Source organism: Leptomonas pyrrhocoris (genome assembly GCF_001293395.1).
Source record: "Leptomonas pyrrhocoris isolate H10 chromosome Unknown, whole genome shotgun sequence".
Classification (NCBI taxonomy): Eukaryota; Euglenozoa; class Kinetoplastea; order Trypanosomatida; family Trypanosomatidae; genus Leptomonas; species Leptomonas pyrrhocoris.
This window is the reverse complement of record NW_015438384.1, coordinates 130793-151976: the sequence shown is the minus strand read 5'-3', so window position 1 is coordinate 151976 and position 21184 is coordinate 130793. Positions and strand designations below refer to the sequence as shown.

The 21184-nt window shown below is 56.9% G+C and overlaps 6 protein-coding genes across 13 annotated transcripts; 4 read left to right on the top strand and 2 right to left on the bottom strand.

The window, feature by feature from the left end:
- Nucleotides 1-278: 278 nt before the first annotated feature.
- ABB37_09015 (hypothetical protein) lies at nucleotides 279-6767 on the top strand (the record flags this gene model as incomplete). Its single annotated transcript, XM_015808244.1, has 1 exon — nucleotides 279-6767. Exon 1 carries the CDS (start codon nucleotides 1956-1958, stop codon nucleotides 6765-6767), a length of 4812 nt encoding a protein of 1603 aa, XP_015653135.1. The 5' UTR covers nucleotides 279-1955.
- Nucleotides 6768-7312: 545 nt separating this feature from the next.
- ABB37_09014 (hypothetical protein) lies at nucleotides 7313-8494 on the top strand (the record flags this gene model as incomplete). 5 transcript variants are annotated; one of them, XM_015808243.1, is made up of 1 exon in its annotated part: nucleotides 7313-8494. In XM_015808243.1, exon 1 carries the CDS (start codon nucleotides 7547-7549, stop codon nucleotides 8492-8494), a length of 948 nt encoding a protein of 315 aa, XP_015653134.1. In that variant the 5' UTR covers nucleotides 7313-7546. The 5 variants fall into 5 exon arrangements, with proteins under 5 accessions (XP_015653134.1, XP_015653133.1, XP_015653132.1 ...); XM_015808242.1 differs by having other exon boundaries at nucleotides 7327-8494; XM_015808241.1 differs by having other exon boundaries at nucleotides 7332-8494.
- Nucleotides 8495-9911: 1417 nt separating this feature from the next.
- On the top strand, nucleotides 9912-10917 carry ABB37_09013 (hypothetical protein; the record flags this gene model as incomplete). 2 transcript variants are annotated; one of them, XM_015808238.1, is made up of 1 exon in its annotated part: nucleotides 9912-10917. In XM_015808238.1, exon 1 carries the CDS (start codon nucleotides 10066-10068, stop codon nucleotides 10915-10917), a length of 852 nt encoding a protein of 283 aa, XP_015653129.1. In that variant the 5' UTR covers nucleotides 9912-10065. The 2 variants fall into 2 exon arrangements, with proteins under 2 accessions (XP_015653129.1, XP_015653128.1); XM_015808237.1 differs by having other exon boundaries at nucleotides 9999-10917.
- Nucleotides 10918-11879: 962 nt separating this feature from the next.
- On the top strand, nucleotides 11880-12844 carry ABB37_09012 (hypothetical protein; the record flags this gene model as incomplete). 2 transcript variants are annotated; one of them, XM_015808236.1, is made up of 1 exon in its annotated part: nucleotides 11880-12844. In XM_015808236.1, the coding sequence occupies exon 1, from the start codon at nucleotides 12068-12070 to the stop codon at nucleotides 12842-12844; it is 777 nt and encodes a 258-aa protein (XP_015653127.1). In that variant the 5' UTR covers nucleotides 11880-12067. The 2 variants fall into 2 exon arrangements, with proteins under 2 accessions (XP_015653127.1, XP_015653126.1); XM_015808235.1 differs by having other exon boundaries at nucleotides 11949-12844.
- A 2878-nt stretch (nucleotides 12845-15722) lies between these two features.
- Nucleotides 15723-18047, bottom strand: ABB37_09011 (hypothetical protein; the record flags this gene model as incomplete). 2 transcript variants are annotated; one of them, XM_015808233.1, is made up of 1 exon in its annotated part: nucleotides 15723-18047. In XM_015808233.1, exon 1 carries the CDS (start codon nucleotides 17088-17090, stop codon nucleotides 15723-15725), a length of 1368 nt encoding a protein of 455 aa, XP_015653124.1. In that variant the 5' UTR covers nucleotides 17091-18047. The 2 variants fall into 2 exon arrangements, with proteins under 2 accessions (XP_015653124.1, XP_015653125.1); XM_015808234.1 differs by having other exon boundaries at nucleotides 15723-17471.
- Nucleotides 18048-18755: 708 nt separating this feature from the next.
- On the bottom strand, nucleotides 18756-20747 carry ABB37_09010 (hypothetical protein; the record flags this gene model as incomplete). The annotated part of the gene is made up of 1 exon (XM_015808232.1): nucleotides 18756-20747. Exon 1 carries the CDS (start codon nucleotides 20496-20498, stop codon nucleotides 18756-18758), a length of 1743 nt encoding a protein of 580 aa, XP_015653123.1. The 5' UTR covers nucleotides 20499-20747.
- Nucleotides 20748-21184: the final 437 nt, after the last annotated feature.

Below are 21184 nucleotides of genomic sequence, written 5' to 3'. Positions count from 1 at the left end.
GAGCGATTCAGAAGAGTAGCCGAATTTGCTTTCGAAATGAAATGTCCACGCCGATCGCACCGCCAGCCGCAACGACTTGGCTGTTCGGTATCATAAACAACGGGAGGAAATTTTCTTTCTCGTTACATGTTAACGCCACTTCTTTACCGTTTCTTTCTTTTCCCTTCTCTCCCCTCCTGTGTTGCTGCTGCTGCGTGTTTTGAATGTCACCCACCCCACACCCCACACCTCCCGCCGCCACAACCACCTTTGCGCGGTACTTGGTCATCTTCCACGTAGGTCAGTTTTTTTCCCTCCCTTCACAATCGTTTCTGACTTCATCACTTCGTCTTCGTCTTCGTCTTCTTTCGGCCGTTGCCGGCGATAAACCTGTTTATTGTTTTTAGTGTTCACAGTGTTTTACTTCTCTCTTCTTTATTATTTTTTATTATTGTTCTTATTTCGTTTGCCTGCGCGCGCGGAACGGACGGACGCGGCCGCAGCTATCACCATTACTATTGCTACTTCACGGATAAGCTCCCACCGCCAGCGCAGAGTAGACAAAGACACAGAAAGAATTCCAAAACGTAAGCGCCAGCAGACACGATCACTAGTGGGAACTCTTCTGTGCCTTTTCTTTTCTCTTTTATCATTTTGGCAAGGGATATATATATATACATATTCTCTTCGACGCCCTTGTACAGCGGGCTCCTCATTTACTCTTGTCACTCTTGTGCGCTTCATATCGCGTGTTGACGTTGCATCGCTTCACGTTGGCAATTCGTGGCGTCGCCGCCCTGCACTTCTACGTGTTCGTGTGTGTGTGTGTGTGTGTGTGTTTGCGGGTCTCTCTCTTCTGTCTTCTTCTTCCCTTTCTCTCTCTTGGGGTGGCACTTTTGTCTTGGTCTCGCTCTTACTTTCACATATATAATTTGTTTTTTTTTTTCTCTTGGTGCGTGCTGCGTCGAATCGCGTCTGTGCAGCGGGCCACTCGCCGTTGTTTTAAAATATCGACCTGTCTCCTCAAACCCGGCGTTATCGGTTTTACCTCCCCGGCAGTGAAGCGATCACCTGAACTAAGCTGACATTATTTTCTTAAGAAAGGGAAAAGAGAAAAAGCGCGGTAAAGGATCTTCGGCTTTTGCTTTCAGCCACCTCTGTGGACGAAGCGTTGACCTATTGTTTTTTTCCTCTCTTCAACTTTTCTGCTCCCACGCACTTTCCTGTCGGTGACGGCTTGCAAGGATTGTTCGTATTCACGGTGCCAACGCTCTGCTCACCTCGTCCAAACTGAACTACCCTTTCACTGCGTTACTCCATACGTTTACCTGTCTGCCGATTTTCCTGTGACGCTGTCACACTCGAGCGTACTGGTGTCTTTCTCTCTCTCTGTGTGTTTGTTTGCTTTATTTCCTGGTGCAACAAGAAAGAAAGGGCTTTTTCATACATATATGTGTGTAGTGCGTGCCAGTGTTTCAGAGCTGCTTCCTCTACATCTTTCTTCTCTTTTCATATTCCTTCTTTCACCGTAAGTACGATAGTTTTTTTCTTCTTCTTTTACTTGGTTGTCGCCTCGCGTGTCTGTGCTTGCGTGGAGCTGGATTTGTGAATATATATATAAATATAGGGAAAGACAAGAGGAGGTATAAAGTGAACTGCAAGTACACGTCGTCTTCTTCTTTTTTCGATCTTTCTTCTTACGTTTTATTATTAATATCATTATTTGATCTCCGTGTGAAACAGCCTGCGTTGTTGCCGGTTTTCCCTCCTTCCCTTCTTGTCTCTCTCCTCTCATCATCATCAAGCGCGCACAGTATTCTTTCGCCGGTCATTCTTCTTCCACGCCTCTGTTGTTGTTGTTGGAGGTTTTCTTTTACTATTTCAATTACCGCTGTCAACCTGTCCTTTTCCTTTTTTTTTTCGAAGTAGAAGGTAAAAACCGAATACTCCCACGAAAAGGTGCCGGTTTCAGCAGAATGGGCGCGCTACCGAGCAGGGAGAGCCATGAGGGGCCGAACACCGTGTACTTCGGCAACAACACCGGTGTGGTCACCTTCCGCCTTCCGATGACTCCACACTTTTTCCCCAGCGCCGACTGCCTGGCCTTCAAGGAGGTCCACCGGGTCCGCGACAGTCAGTCCTGCAAGTACAGCTTCAACATTAGAGAAGCGTCCGCAGTGCTGCCTGAGGCGGCCGCGAAGGCATTCACGTTGGCTCAGGAGGAGTACTGGGGCCCCGAGGCCGAAGTTGTCGACCCAAGCCTGCACTACCACGACGAGGAGGTGCAGGCGCGCTTGGCGGAGAGCGGCCACAGTCGAGGTGAAAAGCAGTCCAAAAGCAAAGGGAGCGTGGCTGCCAGTCAGCACATCCGCCGCTCCGTTGAATGTCGCCGTGAACTCTATCAGATGCTCGTAATCAACCCATCAACGAACGCGCTCATCGACACCGACGCGGAAATGCTGGAGATCTTCCTAGCTGACCAGCGCTGGCGCGCTGCACGAGACGTGGTGCGTCGTCATCACGCCTACGCCCGACAGCAACGCATGACGGAGGTGGAGCGGAGTCAACTCGACAGCGCCGAGGTGGTGGACGTCGATGTCAGCGCGGCGGAGCTGGAGGTGGCTGAGGCGGTGCCGCCGCCGCGCAAATGGCTGCGGCCGCTGCCTGAAGTAGTGGTTGAGCGAATGTCAATGGAGGACGCGTGTGCGGCGCACCGTGCCTATCGCGAGCGAGGCGGGGACTTCTCCACCACATCAACCCAGCAGCAGCAGCAAGTTCCATCCAGCAAGACGAGTACACCGCTCTCAGCCAGCGGCAACGCTGTGGATCGACATGATATGCGCTGCAACCAGCGTCGTGGCCCCGCTGACACAGATGTCATCCACCGCACCGGCGACGCCGTGGCGCTGAGTGTATTGGATGTCCAAGGACGACAGCCGTTTGTGGAGAACACCACGTTGAATGAGGAGATGCTTAAGTCGTACCCCTCCTTCCAGGACGACCACCTCCCGTTTGAGATGGACGAGCAGTACATGGACGGTCGCGTGCACATGGTCGCCTACGAGGGCGTGAACTACTTATTCGCCTACAACCCCGCATTCGTACGGGCGATGGGGAAGACGGCGGTGTTCGACGGCAGCCTCGTCGAGGAGCGCCGGCGGCACTCTGGCGCGGTGCAGAGCGAGCGGTGTCGTCGGCGCTTCACCACGACCCACACCGTCGCCACGCGCCAGGCTGATGACTTCGATGACCCGAACCAGCGCCGTGCGTATGAGATCTTCCAGCCTGTTTATACCCGATACTACATCCCCGTCATCCCGGTGCGGGTGCTGGGCGTCGACGGCTTCATCCCATGCCGCGCGGAGGACGGCGATAGCAGCGACGCCATCAACGACGCTACGACGGAGCTGAGAGGTGCGCCGTGGATGCGTGGCGTTGCCGGCGGCAACAACAGCGAGGTGGTGGCCAACGAAGAAGACCAACGAGAGGAGGAGCGGCAGCTCCTGCAGAAATACGGTGTGCCGCCCCCGCCGGTGCTGCGTTCTTGCCGCTTCATCCACGCTGTGATTGGCGACAAGATTCTGAATCGCATGACGGTGCTGGGCTGCATGACGTTCCGCGAGCGCTGCATCGACGCGGGCTTGCCGGACGCGATTGCGTGCCCGCTGTGGGGCGTCCTGGCAGTGAGCGACATCCCGCAGCTGCAGCTCCAGCGCGAAATCGAGCTGCGACTGCTCGCCGCGATACACGAGATCGACGACGGCGACATGCGCGTCCGCGACGCACTCGCGCGGCAGCACCGCTGGAACGACTACGTGAACTTCACGAACAGTCCGATGTACGGCTTCATCGTCAGCGCCCCGCCCGAGCGGCGCTTCCGCACGGATGCAGACGGCAAACTAAAAGAGGTGGACGAGGCGGAAGGGAATGCGAATGAGCAGGAAGGGACGGAGAGTCGCAGCCGGAGCGGCTCTGTGAACGAGCGGGAGAAGGATGAAGAACAACGTCCTCGACAGCAGCGAGGAGGCAGAAGGGAAAACAGCAATCACAGCAGCGGCGGCAACACGAAGAGCACGATGGACGATGCTGGTTCGCCGAATTCCGCGAAGGCCCAGCGCACGCCCCACGAGATCCATGTAGAGAGCAGCAGCAACGTCAGCAGCAATAACAACAACGGCGGTGGTGGCGGTGCTTCGGGCAAGGAGCACCCTGCGCTGGCGCTCAGCGTCGCCGGGGCAACGAGCTCGCCCAGCAGCGACACGGAGAGCCGTGACGAGCACAGCGGCAGCACGAGTGCGCGCAGTGCGGCCCACAACATCGCGCCCATCGCGATTGTCGATCACGTGAACGGTGAAGGCAACGGGGTAAACGCGCTGCCCACGAAGACGGCAACGGCCGGCGCATCGTCTGCGGTTGTCGGTGGTGTTGGTGGTGGGGCGGCACGTCTGAAGCGCACACGTGACGGCCAAACGTGCGTTGGCGGCTGCGCGAACCTCGAGACGGCCGACAACAACGACGACGACGATCTTCAGTGCTTGGCGGAGCCGCCGGTCGAACTGGCGTGTGCCTGGTCCTTCAAGCGTCGCCGGCTCGGGATTGCAGAAGAAGTCGTGGTGAACCCCAACTACAGCGAGGAGGACTGGATGCCGATGGTGAACCCGCTGACGAAGGACGTCGCGCTGGCGATGCTGGGCATCCGGTTCTCGATGCGCGGCCGGGTTGCACTTGTCCGCTACAGCGGCGGCGCGGTGCAGAAGGTGCTGTATTACCTCTCGCAGGCCTCGGCTCCCATCTTCTGTCTCCCCTACGTCGGACCACCGCAGCAGTGCGCGAACGTGTACTTGGAGAACGTGCTGCGGCTGCCGCCGCAAAGGGAGGGATTGAGGGCAGTCCCACAGAACGGACTGCCGCCGCCCACGCCGGCGCAGATCGCGTCTGCCATGGCCGCCTACCGGCAAGGAAAGGCGAGTTGCTACGTGTGTGTGAATCTGAACGACCGCGCCGTCAACCCGCCGACGTCGTGCGTGCGCAACCACCGCCGCGACGACGCGCTCATGGCCGAGGCGACGGCGGCGGGGATCACGTCGCGACTGATCTTAGCGCAGATGCCGCTCAAAGCCGACGCCCGCTGTGCCTTGGAATGGTATCGCAAGTCACTGCCGCATGGCGGGCCTCCGTCCGCGGCAGCTGTTGCGGGGGACGAGCAGCAAGGTAATGCATCGAGCACGCTGGACGCGGCGTGGCCGTCCCTGTTGGATGCGCCGGCGCCGTGCGACGGAGACGTCCTCGTTGTCTGCCCCCGCACACACCGCTGGATTCGTATCACGACGCTGATGCTGCTGTCCGCTCTGCTGCTCGTCCACAAGAAGAACCGCGAGAAGACCGAGGAGCTCGCCGTGCCGGTGCCGGTGCTGGAGCTGTTCAACGACGAGTACTTCCCCACAGAGCTGGAGATCTGCTACGAGGCGCTGATACACAAGAACGTGGACTCGGAAGGGATGCAGTGCCACCTGCTGCACATGCGCGGTTCCTTCTCGTACAACGGAATAGTGGAGCTGGTGCTGGACCGACTGCGGACGGTTGTCGATCTCGAGAAGTACGAGGACAAAGATGACGCAGGGTGGTTGGTGCTGCGCGAGCCGCCAGCACTGGCCGGCGAGGCCCTCGCGACGCCGACCTCCTCGCAGACGTCCTCTCCCACCACTGCGACCTACCCAACGAGTAACACGACTTCGGCATCGTCCACCTCGCACGTCGACTACGGCCTGCCCAACTCCGGCGCCGCCGCCCTCACGAATCGCAGGTACATGGAGAGTGGCTCGTACTTCATCTGGAGTTTCCAGCTGCTGGGGCAGCGGTTCTTCTTCGGCACGAAGCCGCGCTTCATCCGACTCGCGTTGCAGCGGCAGAAGCAGAATCAGCGCCGGCGTCAGAAGAGAAAGGAGCGCGATGCGGTGGCGGGGTCGATGAACGCACCGGCGGAGTCGACGACCACGAACACCACCCACACAACTGCAGCAGCAACACCAGCAACGAAGAACCACAAGCGTGGCGCCGATCGAACAGGCACCGCCACGGCCCCTCGCTCCACCACTGCCGACTTCTCCTCCCCGGCGAACACCTCCGAGTCCGCAGGCAACCTCAGCAGCCTCAGCGACAGCGCGAGCTTTTCTCCTAAGACCACCATTGCCCCCATCCCCAAAGCCTCCCCCGCGCATCCGAAAGGTGCTGGCGTGGATGCTTGTATGCCCATCACAGCCGCCGATCGAGCGCAGCTGGCGCACAACGCCCTGCACGCCTCCGCGCACCCTCCAGAGCACCGGCACGCACCTCCGCCGCCGTCGTCGTCGTCGACGCACATTCCATACGCGCCGCTGCACCTCGTCGCGGATGATCGCCTGAACAGCGACGAGGGCAGCGAGATACGCGAGTGCCGTCAGCGCCATCGCCAGTGGATGGAGGCGCGCGGTGTCTTCGTTGCGTCTACGTGCGCAGGCGCAAACTTGCCGCTGAGCGCAGCAGCTGCAGCAGCTGCGGCGGACACGTCGAAGTGGGCGTATCCACCGCTGGCGGGTCAGCAGTCGTGCCGGCGCCGTCTTGTTGTGCCTATCGCACCGCACTGTGTCGGGCTGCCGCGCTATGTAAGCTGCGATGACCTGCAGAAGGGCGTGAGCGGCGTCGCAGAGGCTTTTAACAGCGCGGTACCGGTGCAGCGGTCGGGCTCTCCTCGTGTGGTGGATGCGGAGAGGACCAGCTTTCGCTGGGATCCGTATCGGACGGGGCAGTGAGTTTGAAAAACCAGACTATTTGTTTAAGTACCAGTGAAGCTAACTCGTTCGAACGTGTTTTTTATTTATCTTGAAAGAAGAAAGAGGAAACGAGAAGCGGGAAGCAGCACAATACACGACGCCCTGCGACTTGTGCGTGGAACGAAGCCGTTGGCCTCTGGCACTGGTGACGTCGAAGTAATACGCGCATGACGAAGCGGAGAAAGCGCAGGGGACAACGATTCAGTTCCTTTTTTTCTTCTTCTTTTATTAGTATTATGTTACCTTATTTCTATTCCGTGAGAAACAGAATGCGCGACTTCGGTCGACGTGCGATGGCGGAAGATTAGAATGTTCCGTTCAACACAATACCCGCATGCATACATTCAGCTTTTGGCGCCGTTGTGAGAACAGAGACCATCATCACGATGCAGTCTGATTAGGCGAGAGATCGCGCCTACAAATGAGGTAGGTGATGCGCACACACTAGCATCGTCACACACACACACGCGCCGAACAACTTTCTGCGGTTTCGGTTGCTTCCCTCCGCTCTCTTCTCCTGCAAAGTCTTCTACCTAAAGTGTAGCACAACCCCTTGCTTGTTGTTATTCAAACTGAACGCACGCGGCTCGTCGCGCCTTGCGAGGTAAGAAACCAAACAAAAACAAAGAAGCTATTCGGCACTCTTCTCGTTGTTGCGCGCCAGCCATCCGATAAGCTCGAAACCTGCTTTTACTGTTCTTATTTCTATTACTACTATCTTCGTGTGTGTGTGTGTGGGTGTGTGCCGTCAACGCACGATGGTCTCTACAGAAGCGAAGATGACGACGGCGCGTGTGTGCGTGGTGCTGAGCACCGTCGCCGCCGCGCTCGGCATCGCGGCCATCATGCGCCTCCCACTCTACGAACTCCGCATGGACAGCATCAACTCCTCCATCACGCAATCCCTCTTCACCACCGACATCTACACCCCCGTGGCGGAAAAGCACATCCCTGTCCGCCGCTTCACCGAGAAGTGCGAGAGACTGCAGACGGCGTTTCGCGTGGCGCAGATCGGTGCCATCGCGGCGGCAGCGCTGCTGGCCCTCGCCTTCGTGTGCGGACTGCTGCACCTGGCACCGAGCTTCACAAAGACCAACCACCGCGTCCGTCGCGTGTGCGGGGTGCCCATCTGCGTCCTCCTCCTCCTCACCGCCGTGGCGCTCGGCATGGACGCGTACATCGTGAAGGCGCTGTACGAGAAGGATACGTGGTGCAAGCAGCCGGAGAGCATCACCAGTGTGTTTGCTCCGCCGAATTGGCCGGGGCAGACCACCGAGGAGGGCGAGGCTCCGGCAGCAGCAGCGACGGTTTTCTTCGTGGTGGACCCGCCTCGCGTGGTCGCCCAGCCTGCGGTTCTGCGGGAGGAGCGACGTGTCTTTGCGACGCCGGCGCGCTGGCGCATGGAGTTCCCGGCCGGTGCGATTCCCGCGAGGCCGGTATCGCCGCTGGCGCACACGGCGGCCGACGACGCGGCGGTGGCGAAGCGGTGTAACCCCTTCGAGGACTGCATCTCGGCGTACCGCGAAATGGGCTTTGAGCGGGCGGTGGGCTACAACGTTGTGTGGGCCGCCTTGTGGATCAGCGTCTTTGCCCTGGTGGTGGAGATGATGGTGATGGCGGTCGGCGCGAGTGTTGTGCCGCAGGCCGGCGTTGCTGCGGAGACGGTGAGCCTGCTGCAGCGCCAGGATGACGATCGTGTGATTTAACGGCCGCTTGGTACTCCATCTGTCGTTTCCTGTGTTCACCTTCGCAACGGCTCAGCCACACACGTCGCCGCAGAAACGCACGGCGCACGCCCGACGTGAGACAGCCCGAAGAAGAAAAGGCCAAGCGATGGCGAATGGAGAAATAGGTTGTGAAGTGTACGGCATTATAAACGTCGAGCGTCGCGCACACCCACACACGCTCGTTTCCGTTTTCTCCTACTGCTTTTTTGTTTGTTTGTTTTTCCCTTCGTTGCTGTGTTCAGGCACTGGCACTCGTGCTATCTTCACTCAAGAGTGACCTGTGGGGGTCTTTGGATAACGACGCGCGATTCGCAATTCATATAGCTTCTTTCCTATACCAGCTGAGAAGTCCACGCGTCGCCAGCTACTCCGAGTTTCTTCGATTCTCTCATCTCTTTCCTTTTTACGACTATTATTGTCATGGATTATTGAAAGAGGCAACAGAACTTCGTATATACGAAAAAGCAAAAGCCAAAAACGTATGTTACTTTCAATCGACTCTTGCGAAGGCAAACTTCTCTTTTCCGCGGTTTGAAAGGAAGAACACAAATGGCCGCTTGCGCTACGTTCTCTTCCTGTCATCCGCCATACAAGCATCTACACACACACACACACACACACACGCACACGCACACATCCGAAACGTTGAGGCGACTCCTTCTGTGTGTGTGTGTGTGTGTGTGTGTGTAGATTATATTTTCTTTTTTCCTCTCTGCTGCGTTCCGTAGAATGGACGCGCGCGCGTGTGTACTTCTCTTGTTTAACGAACGACCTCAAACGTCCTTCAAATAAAAAAAGTTAAAAAGAATTACTTCGCCATTTTCTTCTCTCGTTTGCATACAGAAACGCATGGCGGTGTTTTGCGGGGTAACCTCCACATCCCACCAAATGAAGGACGCGAAAGAGTCCAATTCGCTTCCATTTCGTGCTGTTGAGTGTTTTCTTTTCGTTCTTCCTTTCTACATTAAACGTGCTTCTTGATTATTCCTATTTCTGATTCACTACTGTCGTGATCCGCATGAAATAAGTAGAAGGAAAAACGGTGATACGCTCAAGGCCCTCGCCACGCAAAGAAATGGCGAACACCTCATACATATTTGTGCGGTGCAGTACTTGCTGTTTGCTGCAGCTTGCTAAGGCGGGGCGGGGCGCTACTATCCTTACGATCATTAAACTCGAAAAGTTCTGGTAAAGGCGTGTCTGTGTCTGTGTGTGTGTGTGTGGTTTGAAGCCCTCAGTGAAAGCATCCTCGATGGATGAGGAAGCTCTGGCGTCCTCTACAACTCTCTTGTTTCTCCTTCTTCCTCTTCGTTTTGCTTGCACTGGCTCGTGTCAACATCCCGCGATTTGACGTTCATCTGTTCTTCTCCCTTTCCCCACCCCCACCCCTCACGCAGATTCCGCCCTCCCTTATTTTCTTTGTTGTTTTCCTCACACTTTCGCACGACATCAACCTCGCACTACTATATTTAACTGCTCGATAGAATTCTTGTTATTATCTTTTTATTTGCTGTTCTTGAAGGGAGTTCCTTGTGACGCTTTCAGCCGCCATGCAGACCCTTTACGACGTCCTCGGTGTCCCCATCAGCGCCTCCCCCGCTGAGGTGCAGAACGCGTACCGCAAGCTGCTCCTCCGCGTCCACCCAGACCGCTGCTACCACGACAACGACAGCGCCATCTACAACACCTCCGCCGATGTGGATGAAGCCCGTCTGCGGGTGCTGGAGAAGGCGCATGCGATTCTGTCCGATCCAGAGAAGCGCCGGCGCTATGACGACTACCTCGCAGGCAAGCTTCCCAACCGCGCTCTTACGCAGCAGATGGCTCTCCTGCAGCAGTGGGACGCACTCCCCACGGACGATGTGCTGAGCTCCATGATGGAGTTGCTGTCGACTGCGCTTGCACCGTGGAGCTCCCCGGCAGCGGACCCGTCATCGAACCTTTCGCCAGAGCAGGCAACCTCTCCGCCGCAGCAGCAGCAGCAAACGGCACCCGCCGCGCCGGCGAAGGACGCCGCGACGAGTGCGGCGGCGAACGTACCGATGGTGTACACGGCGGCCGTCCACATGCAGCGCCAGCCAGATGGAACGATGTCCGTGCGGTCGTATGAATCCGGTCCACGACCCATCAACGACGCATCTCCAGCGGCGGCAACCTCGAAGAAGGCGGGGGAGTTGCCGCGACGTGTGAAGGTGATCGAAGAGCAGCTTGCGCACGGCGGCACGGCGGTGACAGGCGAGGGGGCGAAGGATGAGTTCGCGGAGACGGTCAACGCGCTGACGAACACGGTGGTCTCGCTGGTCGCCGCAGCCGCCGACGCGTGTGTGACGTCGGAACGAGGCGGAGAAGGGGAAAGGGCGGAGAGGAAGGCAGATGAGGACGAACAAAACAAAGAAGAGTAAATCGGCTTGTCCCTTCTTCTTCTTTTTTTAGAAGCGAAAGATCCTCTCGCCGCGGCTTTCGCCCTTCCGGCCGTTATTGATTTTTACGATTAATACTATTGACGTGTGTGGGCAGATTATTTCTCTTCACAATCATCTTTTCAGCTCTCCTCCACTCTATCTCTGTTTATTATTTTGTATTTATTGATTGATTTAATGATTTACTCTGCCCAACACATGGTTTCTATTACCTTTTTCTTTCTTCGTTCCTCGCTATTTCGTCTTCTTCAGCTTTCCTTTCCATAATACTTCCGCTTGATGTACATGTATATACTTATATATATATATAACTAGTACATTAATGGAAGAGGCAAAGTCAGCAGTGCTGCCCCTGGTACGCCGATAAATGTCCTTTACGAATCTACACGTCAAAATTCTCTTGTGTGTGATCTTTACTATTATCATTATTATCAATATTTTGTCTCTTCCCCCTGTCGATTCCGCCAGAGAGGTCGTCCTCTTTCTACCATCAAATAATAATAATAATAATAATCATCGATGTCTCCTGGTCATGGACGAGCTGTTGGACGTCGCTGCCGACGTCCTTCTTGTCTCCAATGTCGGACTTTTCACACGAGCGCGATTTCCCCTACGACGCGGAACACGTGCAGCGTGACTGCCTTCTGTTGTGGCTGTTGTTGATGATGCGCTAATCGTGTTTTCTCTGAAACGTGGCGGTGCGCACGCAGCCCCCAGCTGACGCGGAGCGCTTCGCTCGTCGTTGTCTCTTTGCTCCGTCCTGTCCTTCTAACTCTTGGCTCGGTCTCAACGCAGCCCATGCAACGTGTTTGTTTCCGTAAACGAATCTCCATCGCGCTCCTCCTCTTCCTTCCAACACACGCATTCACACGCGCACGCACACGTGTGCAACGCCAACGCGTTCCTTTGCGGGTTTTTTTTTTTTCCGCTTCTCCACAACGCCAGCCTACACCTCACCCTTTCAACCGATCATCTCCCCCTTCTTCTTTTCGTTTTTCATTTCTTTTTGTGAAGCTCCAGCAAATCGCTGAGCGTGCAGTGCCGCTTCCTTTTGCTGTTGTTTATCAGCAGATAAACTGGCGGTACACACATCCGTAAGAGAAACAGCCGTCAAGGCCAACAAACAAAGCACATGCCGCGTGATCACGATCGTGAGCACACCCACCGCGCCGCCACCGGCGCCTTGGTGCGCACGGATCGACCAGCCGCCCCTCATCTGCCGCCGGCGTCCGCCTCGCAGGTCGAGCGCCGCACCCACGTCGACGAGCGCACGCACGCCAAGGCGTACTACGCGCGCGACGGGCAGGGGCGAGAGGTTTACGCCACGTACTACAACTCTAACGACGACCCAACCTTCCAGGCACGCTACAACAACCACAACGGGCAGCGCACCTTCATGACGACCTCGTCCTTCACGTGTGTGTCCAACGGCGGCAGTAATACGCGGAATCCGCAACGGATGCCAGCGGCGGTCATCGAAGAGGAAGACGAGCCGGAAGTGCCCGATGTGGACACGCGGCGCCACTTCTACACCCGCGCCGCGCAACCCGCCGCGCAGCCCATCGTGGAAGAGCCAGACGATGACGGCAACGACAACGACACGGAATACGCGTACATGGACAGCGTGCGCCGGTCCCGCGACGCGCCAGATTTGTTGTCCCCTTATCATCAGCATCATCATCGCCAGCAGCAGCAGCAGCAGCCATCGCGTCACTACCGCGACGACACCGACATGTATCAGCTCAGCCCTTTTGGCCCGTCGAACATGCTGATGCATGACTTCTTCATGGACGACTTTCTTGGTGGGCCGCGCAGCCTGTTCGGCGGGATGGATGCGATGCGACAGCACATGTCGCGGCAGCGCGCGGCCATGTTCGGTGGTGTGGACCCATTTGTGAACTTTTTCTAAGTGTGTCTTGACGCGTGCGTGCGTGCGTGCGTGTGCGCGTGAGAGGGGGTGCTTCTCCGTCTACGATATCTTTCTGTACCTCTCACACGCACTCACACATTCACAGACCCAGCCGCATGAGACGTCTCCTCTCAGCACCGCGCCGCTACTCCTTCTGAAAGGGATTCGATCTCCGCTATTATTACTATTTCTATTACTATTTCTGTTACTATTTCTATTATTATTATTGTTACTGTAAAACGGCTTACCCGACGTGCTCTCTGAAGAGTGTGCCTTCCCCTCTTTCTTTCTCACTTTACCATGTCTCTATTGTTATTGTTTACTTATATAATGAAGAAGCCGGCGGAAGGCTCTTCATGTACTCCGCTTTTCGGTCTTTTTATTACTGTCGTTCTGCAGCTTGCCATGCGCCTCTCTTCGCCGTTGTTTACGCCCCTACACGTACGATACACGAAGAGACTGCGGACGCTCCGGCCTCCACCGAGGGAGGGAGGAGGGGTGTATTGCAGCGGTGAAAAGGAAAAGGGTCCCTTTACGGTGTTGTGTGTTCGTACACCCGCTGCTGTTGGCGCCGCTCTATCACTCCCGCCAAGCATCCCTTTCCGGATTTTGCTATTTCGGTTGTTGTCGCACTGCGAACCTCTTCAGATCACTCGGGTAAGCGTCCTCCTCTATGTTCGGTATACATAGGTGTTTCTCCGCGCACTGTGCTCTTCGAAAAAGTCCCTTTTTTCGATTTTGTTTTTTTTTTGGCTTTCTTGGGTGCGCACTGAAGCAGGCGGAGAGCGCGGTTGTTGGTCGGCGCCAACGCACGGCAGTCCATTACGTGCCGATGACAGACGAGATGCGCGCCGGCGCTCTCCCTCCTCCTCGCCTTCTGCAAACCCATCAAACTCGGTAAATACATTTTATATTTCTCCCCTTTTTTTCTGTGCTTTTAGACCTCGTTTTCCATCTTACTTTCTTTTTCCTTGACAGACTTTTTATGTTCATTTTCTTTTCGCGATCGTCTGCGATGCCCCGCGTGTGTGCGGCGGAAAGAAACTGCATGCCAAACTACAAAGAGCGGCGGGGGCGCCACGCACGACGCCTCTGCGGCGGATTCTTCTCGTCCACCTCTCCCGCCCAACCCTGCGCCCCATCCCGCGCATTGCCCTGCCGCCCAGCGCCCGCCACGCCGCATTGCTCGACGGGCCAGCAAAACACCAGAAGAAACAACAGAACAACCTCCGCTCTGCTCTTCCTTCTCTCTCACCTCTCGTTGCTTCTATTCTTCTTCTTCTTTGTTTCGGTCTTTCTCACAGCGACGCCTCACCTCGTCCCCGCCGCACGCGGGCAGCGCCGACCTACGCGCTAAAAAGAAAAAGGAGGCGGGGGAGTGCGGCGCTTAGGGATCCCGCGTCATCACTGACCTCAGTGCTAACTAAGCCTGTGGGTGCTTACCTGCAGTAATCGGACGGGATATGGTGTACTCACCCAAGTGTGGTCGTACTCGACGTACAGGCGGAAAGGTCTCGGCCGGTGGCTGTGCCGGCGCCAGTGCCCAGACGCGCCCGCGTTGCGAGCCACGCCGCAACGCAAAAGGAAAGGAATGAGGAGTTCAGCGCTTTTCATCGGTGTGTGTTTGTGTGTGTGTGTGTGTGACGTGGCCGTCGCTGCTGCTTTCCCACATGAGAGAGCGTGGGAACGCGGCGCAAGAACGCATCAGTAAAGGTCTGGAAGGGGGAGGGAAAGCGGAAGGGGAGGTGTTTGCGTGAGTTTGGGCGTACGGCCGACGGTGCTGTTCGACATTGTGGCCAATCGAAGTGCAGAAGCGATCTCTCTGCCGCAGGAGACGAATACCGCCGGCCTCTGAGTTGCACGTGGGGGCGGAGAGAGAGAGAGCGAGAGAGAATCGCTGCTGTTCGGGCTGCACCGTACACGGTGAATGCACCACTTGGCGCATTCGGAAAAGCACGCGTCGAAGTCTCACATCATCACACTTGATGGTGTGTGTGTGTTGGAGGCATTTAGGTATTTTTAGTATCTGTCATTACTCTAAAGATAACCGTAAACAGACAACAACAAGGACGACGACAAGAAGGACACAACAACGACAACAACAGAGAAACAAGTAATACGAAGACGACGCGGCAGCGTTTTTTTGGTTATAGCAGCACGCGTAGCACCACAAGAGAGAAATAACAAGAGAGTATGTTTTAATGGCGGCGGGCTTTACGGCCGCCTTCACGTTTGACAGCGCACAGGGGAGTGTAAAGTACAGAAGGAAAAAAGAAAGGGGAGCTGGTGCCTTCGTAAATGGCGCTGTTCCCCCTCCTAAAAAAAGGAAGAGGGCGGGGGGGGCCATCCATTAAGTTGCACTCGCGGCCCTTCTCTCTCTACTACTACAGCAGGAAGCACGATGGAATAGGAGCAGCTAACGAAAAGCTTGGCGGTTGGTGTACGATGGACCCCACGAAAACGGCATCTCCCGAAAGCAAGAGAAATCAGAGAAGCTCGCAGCGAGGGAACAGAGGAAGACTTCTTTCTCCTCTTTCCTCCTTTCTTTTCCCCCCAGCAAGCGAGGTGGAAATGGTGACAGGTCAGAGATCAGATCAGATCAGCCGAGACATCGTGAAGTGGAAGACTGGAAAACCAAGCAAAGGAAAAGGGGAAAACAGAAAAAGAAATCGCAAGAGCAGTCTTACGTTTTGAACGTTTTTTTCTTTCATTAATAATAATTATTTCTTTTGAGTGCATCCTTCAGGAGGCGCTGTTGACAGCTCCGGCACGGCAGACCGGAGTGGACGCGGAGCGCATCCCAACGCCCATGTGCGAGTGCACGCATGTGTGGGTAAGAGATTTTCCTTGTTCTCTTCTCCCCGCGTCGGTCGGCGACTCACGCCCTCCCATTCGGTGTCCCCTCCACCGTGCCGGGCGGGCGGGCCTCCTGATCCTTCGGCGGCATCCCCTCCCCCTGCGTCTGCAGACGCTGCGGCTGTGTCTCGATGTGGCCGTGGTCCTCCTCCGTCTCCCCGGCGTTGTGGACGTCGTCCTCCGGCTCGTGCGGCGGCTCGGCGGACTCCAACACCGTGGTCGGCTCCACGCGAGTCTCGTAGCCGCCCGGCTCCTCCAGCCGCGACGTCGAGGCGGTGTTCTTCGCCCCGTCGGAGCTGAGCGGGGTCAGGCTGCTGTCTGGCATGTCGTCGTCCTTCTCCGAGACGGCGCTGCGCGGGCTGCCCGCCGCGCCGTTCTGCGCCGCTGCCGCTGCCGCCGCGTTCTTCTCCTGTAGCTCCTTCGCGTGATCGGCAAACGGCGCCTTCGCATTGGCGACCGCCTCCAACAGCAGCGAGTTCTGAATGCTGTTGTACTCGCTGTTGAGGGGGTAGACCTCCGCCATAGCCGGCAGCACGCGGTCCATCGATCCGACAAGCTGCTGCAGATACTCGTGGTTCAGCACGAGGTAGCGGTGGATGATCTGCGCCGCGGCGTGGTCGTTCACCTCCATCAGCATGCTGAAGGTGTCGTTGAACTTGTCACGGCGCTTGATGTACTCCTGCCACGCCTTGTCGCGCTTTTCGGCGAACTTCTTGTGGGACTTGCTGTCGCAGAAGGGCTTGCCTTTCTTGGTGTACTGCTTCTCCACCTTTTCCACGTCCGCCTTATAGCGGTTGTACTTCGCCAGTGCCTCGGTGCGCTCTCGCCGGTAGCCGTCCACGCCCTTCAAGTGCTCCGTGACCGGCCGCAGACGGGTGATCACATCGCGGTGGATGCCGGCGTTGTAGGTCTGGAAGGGCTGGCCCTCGTTGATGTGGCGTGCCTCCTCGGCGAAGATCTTCGCCAGGCGGCGCACCTGCGAGTTCGCCTCGTCCGGCATGCGCGTGCTGGCGACGGAGCCGGCGTACTCCGGTGCGCTGGTCGAGTTCTGCTGTTGCTGCTGCTGCTGCTGCTGTGCCATGAACTGAACATCGGCCTCGGTCGGGTACGGGTTGGGCTCCTCCGCGCCGTCGGGGCCCGGCACCGGATTGTTGTTCGTCAGCGTCAGCTCCGTGAAGGCCTGCCCGACAGCCTCGTAGGCGCTCGCGATCTCCTTCATGGCCACCATGCCCTGCGTCACGGCGTGGTCGAAGTGCTCTACGGCCAGCTGCAGGCGGCGCACATCATTGGCGCGTCGCTCGAAATCGTAGTCGCGGTAGGCCGTCAAGGTCGCGCCCTCCGGGTCGAAGCGCCTCGACATGTCGGCGCGGAACTTCTGTATCTTGCTCATTTGCGGGGTCGCGAGGAGAGGTGGCTGTTGCGTGCGTGTGTGTGTGTGTGTGTGTGGATAGGCGGGTAAGAGCGAGACAGGGAGGAGGCAATGAACGCACCACAGAAGGTACCACTCAAAAATAACGTAAAAACAGGAATAAATAAGCGTGCGTGTTCTAACTTTCCCCCTGACAACAGCGGCGCAACGAGAGCCACAAGGAGAGGGGAGAGAAGGGTGTCGGGGATGCGGCAACAACAAAGAAATAAACGCGGTTTGAGCCGAAAGGAAGAAGAAGAAAAGAAGAGCTTCGCTGCACGTGGACGAGACTGGAAAAGAGCGCGTAAGAGAGAAATCAACGCGGTCACAACGCGACAGTGTGTTTTGAGTTGTGTATTGTCTTTTAATGATACGCGGCGAGAAAAAGCAATGAAGACACGAACGAGACGGGGAAAAGGGAAAGAAAAGAAGAGGTGGATAACAACAGTAGGAGAATAGTGGAAGCTTCTTACAACGGTAATTTAGGAATACGTTAAAAATATATAATGAAAGAGGAAGCAACGTTTTCTTGGGGTTTTTTAGAATGCCTTCAAAAGTGTACGTGTGTGTGTGTGTGTGTGTGTGACAAACAACAGCTAATTGTCATGGACAAGCCCGTGCGTGTGTGGGAGTGCGAAGTGCAAACGAATATATATATATATATTTCTATATATATATAACGCTCGCAGTGAATCCAACTTGCTATCAATGCCTTGGGAGTTGAACGAGCCGTTGGCGCGACAAGGTTAGTCGTCAACCCAGAGAGATAAGAACAACGATGATACTAACGAGAACAACGCAGCAGTACAGTCGTCCGCAATGATGCCGACAACAGCCAAATATATATATATATAGAAATGAGGAAGAAAGGGAGCGAAAGAGATTGGTGCACGAAAATGCGCGGATTGAGAGCCACGAACTCGTTACAGTGGACTGACTTACATCAGCGAAGAAAAGGCATACCAAAAGCAGAGCAGGAACGCGAAGAGGGTTTTTCCGCCGTTGAGGAAGTACGGCAGATACGTTAGGAAGAGAAAGAAAAAAGAGAGAAACAGGCGAAATAGTTGAAAGGAAGCAAAGAGAGTGGAGAGCGGGCACGCGTGAATCAGAGGAGGAGGAGGAGGAGGAGGAGGGGGTGGTGATGAACGTTGGAAGGTAATGGTCATTGTCGCCCATCGAACTCCTCTGTTGGCCCCCCACCCACCACCCTCCCCTCGTACAACCGAAAGGGAGAGGACGAACACCTGCGTCAGAAGGTGCCTACGGCAAAAAGCTTTGAATATGGTAGAACTCCGAGTGTTTCTTCGCCAACCGTGAAGATCGTGGACACCGCATTTGTTGACGCTCGCCCGCTGTTTCTGCGAATACCACGAAAACGCGCGCCTTCGTCCAAAGAAACGCGAAGCGGAAGAGAAAGAGCGTGCAGTCATCCTCGATGCAATTATTATCAGTTTCCAGCGCTTCCTCGCAGACGCGTCTCCTTGAGAGGCTGCTTTTGTTCCGTTGCTTACTTTCGGAGTGGTACTTTTATATATACTAGAAGAATGAAAAACAGACAACAACAATAATAAGAATAATAACATTAACCGTTTGTGACGGAGTGCGGCGCGGCGATGCGGAAGCGGAGGAGCAGTTGTCGCCTCGCTTTTACACCTTGCGACCACGCTGCCGGACGCACAGCTCGCACGTGCAGAGGAACCGGTATTGCTCCAGCAAATGGCGCGATCGGGCCTGCACGTCGTCGCCGTACATCTCCAAATCGATGTACGACACGGTGATCTCCTCCCCGGCCGCAATCGGGCGCGTGGCCTGGATGCCGATCCAACCCTCCAGCGACTCCGTGAACGACGTGCTGAAGGGCGACGGCGAGGAGACCGCGATGGCGCGGTAGGAGTTCAGGTTTCTCCGCCGCCCGCCGCTGCCGCTGTTGCTGCTGCTGCCGCCGACAGCTGTGGCCGTCGCGTCGCCCTCGACCGGGCGGGCGGTCGATAGCCGCTGTGCCTTCCGCAGACCGTGCAGGTGCTGCACGCGAGTGCTCGTCACAACCTCCGCCGCCGCCGCCGCATCCTGGGGGTTGTCGTCCGCCCCGTGGGCGGTCCTTCGCCGCTGCTCGTCATCGGCGTCGTACAGCATGACGACCGCCGCGTTCGGCGCGCAGCTGTGGTTCAGCATGCACACGGTCTCCTGCAGCGACCACCCCATCGTCTCGCAGCTGCTGAAGGGGAAGCCGAGGCTGTTGCAGCGAGTGCGGAGCAGCACGTCGCGCAGCTCCGTCCACGGAACCGGGTAGGGCGGGGGGAAGACGGGCGCCTCCAGCAGCGGCGCCTTACCGCTAAGCCGGGAAGCATTCCTTTCCACCAACGGGTCAGACGTGTCTGCGCTGGAGAGTGTTGCGATGGGCGATGCAGTGAGCACGCCCTCATGCTTGCTGCGCGTAATGCTATGCGTCGCGAGAGCCGTGGTGGCAGCAACAGCAGCAGCTGCGGTGGCCGTGGTGGTGGTTGTGGTTGTCCCCGTCGCCGGTGTCTTGTGCGGACCGAAGGTGGCCACAACACGATCGCGCGCGAAGACCTCGCACAGGTGGTGCGCCTCCTTCGACTGCACTGCGGCGTTCGTGTCCAGTTTGCCAAGCGCGGCCACCATCGCCGTGTCGCCCAGCTGCACCCGCGCGCCGTAGTCTAAGCAGAAGCGAAGAAAGTCTGTGTCGTTGCCCGGAGCGCGAATTGACTCCGGCAGGGCGGTGTACCACGCGCAGGAGATGGTGTGGGCACGCAGCAGTGGATGCTGCAGCAGCACTGCTTTCTCATCCGACATGACCGTGATGACCGGGCGGACCATCGTCGCGCAGGCTGGATCCTCGTCCGCGGCCGCGGCGGCCAGCAGCTCCACCTCCAGCACTAGCTGCGCCACGCACGCCGCGCACAGCACAAATTGGTCGCAGTTGGGGCAGATGTAGGCGTTGTGCGGGTGCACCAGCGCGGAGTGCGTCGTGCTCAAGGTGGGGTTCGTCGTGCCGCACATCAGCGCCGACGACGGCAACGACGAGGAGGCGGAGGTCGCCGCCGCCGTAGCAGATGCGTGGTTCGCCAGCAAACCCCTCGCGCCTGGGGCACTGTTCAACGGCGACCTCCGCTTACGTCGCTGCGAACGCTGAACTTTGCCGCCACCGCCGCCGGCGTCTTCTGGCGCCACCTCGGCGACGAGGCAGCGGGCGCAGATGTGCCGCGCAAACGGGGAGTAGAGAACGGCCAGGTCGGGCGGGGTAGCGAAGATTGCGTCGCCCGGTTGCAGGGCGGTGGTCGCCACGACACGGCGGCCGCGGCGCTTCACGTCATCATGTGTCTCCTCCACCGCCATTCGAGGGGAGGACGACGTGCGATCGTACTTCATGGTGGGTTGAACACACACACTGACACACAAGAGCAACGAACGAAAGAATGGAGGCGGAAGTGTATACAACGTGTGTGAGGGCGGAGTTCAAGGCACCTTCAAAAACGAAGAAAAGAAGAATAGAAGAAAGGCTCTTTCTTTCTTCGTTTGTTGGTTTTGGAGGCGTGGCCGACTATCGCAAATCAATGGTGCGGAGGTTTAAAAAAGAGGAGATACAACAGCAATAACAAGCAGAGACGCTTTTTGGCTGATTCGAAGAAGAGAAAAAAGCTAGAGATGTTAAAGAGGAAAATCGAAAGAGAGAACGAGAGTGAGTGTGTGTGTGTGCGTGTGTGGCAAGAGGTGAACATCGCAACGCTGCTGTTGTCGCTGGCTTTAGCTTCCGCGAACACCTGCGTAGTGGTGTATGGTGCGGTACGGACTTTTACAGGCAAGAGGGTCGCTTCAAAACTTCTCATATTTAAAAAAAAAAGTAAAATAACGCGAGTGCTCTCAGCAAACAGTGCATCGTCCAGTAAAGCTGAAACACCGCGTCCTTCGGCGATGGTCGGAGGCACCCCTCGCGCCTCCCTCTCAACGCTCCACTTCCTCCTCCTGCCTCCTCGCTGGAGCCGCCGAAGGCTTTCTGCGGTTCATCTTCCAATGACCTTGACGGCGGATTTCGGATGGAGGGGGGCCGCTTTTCA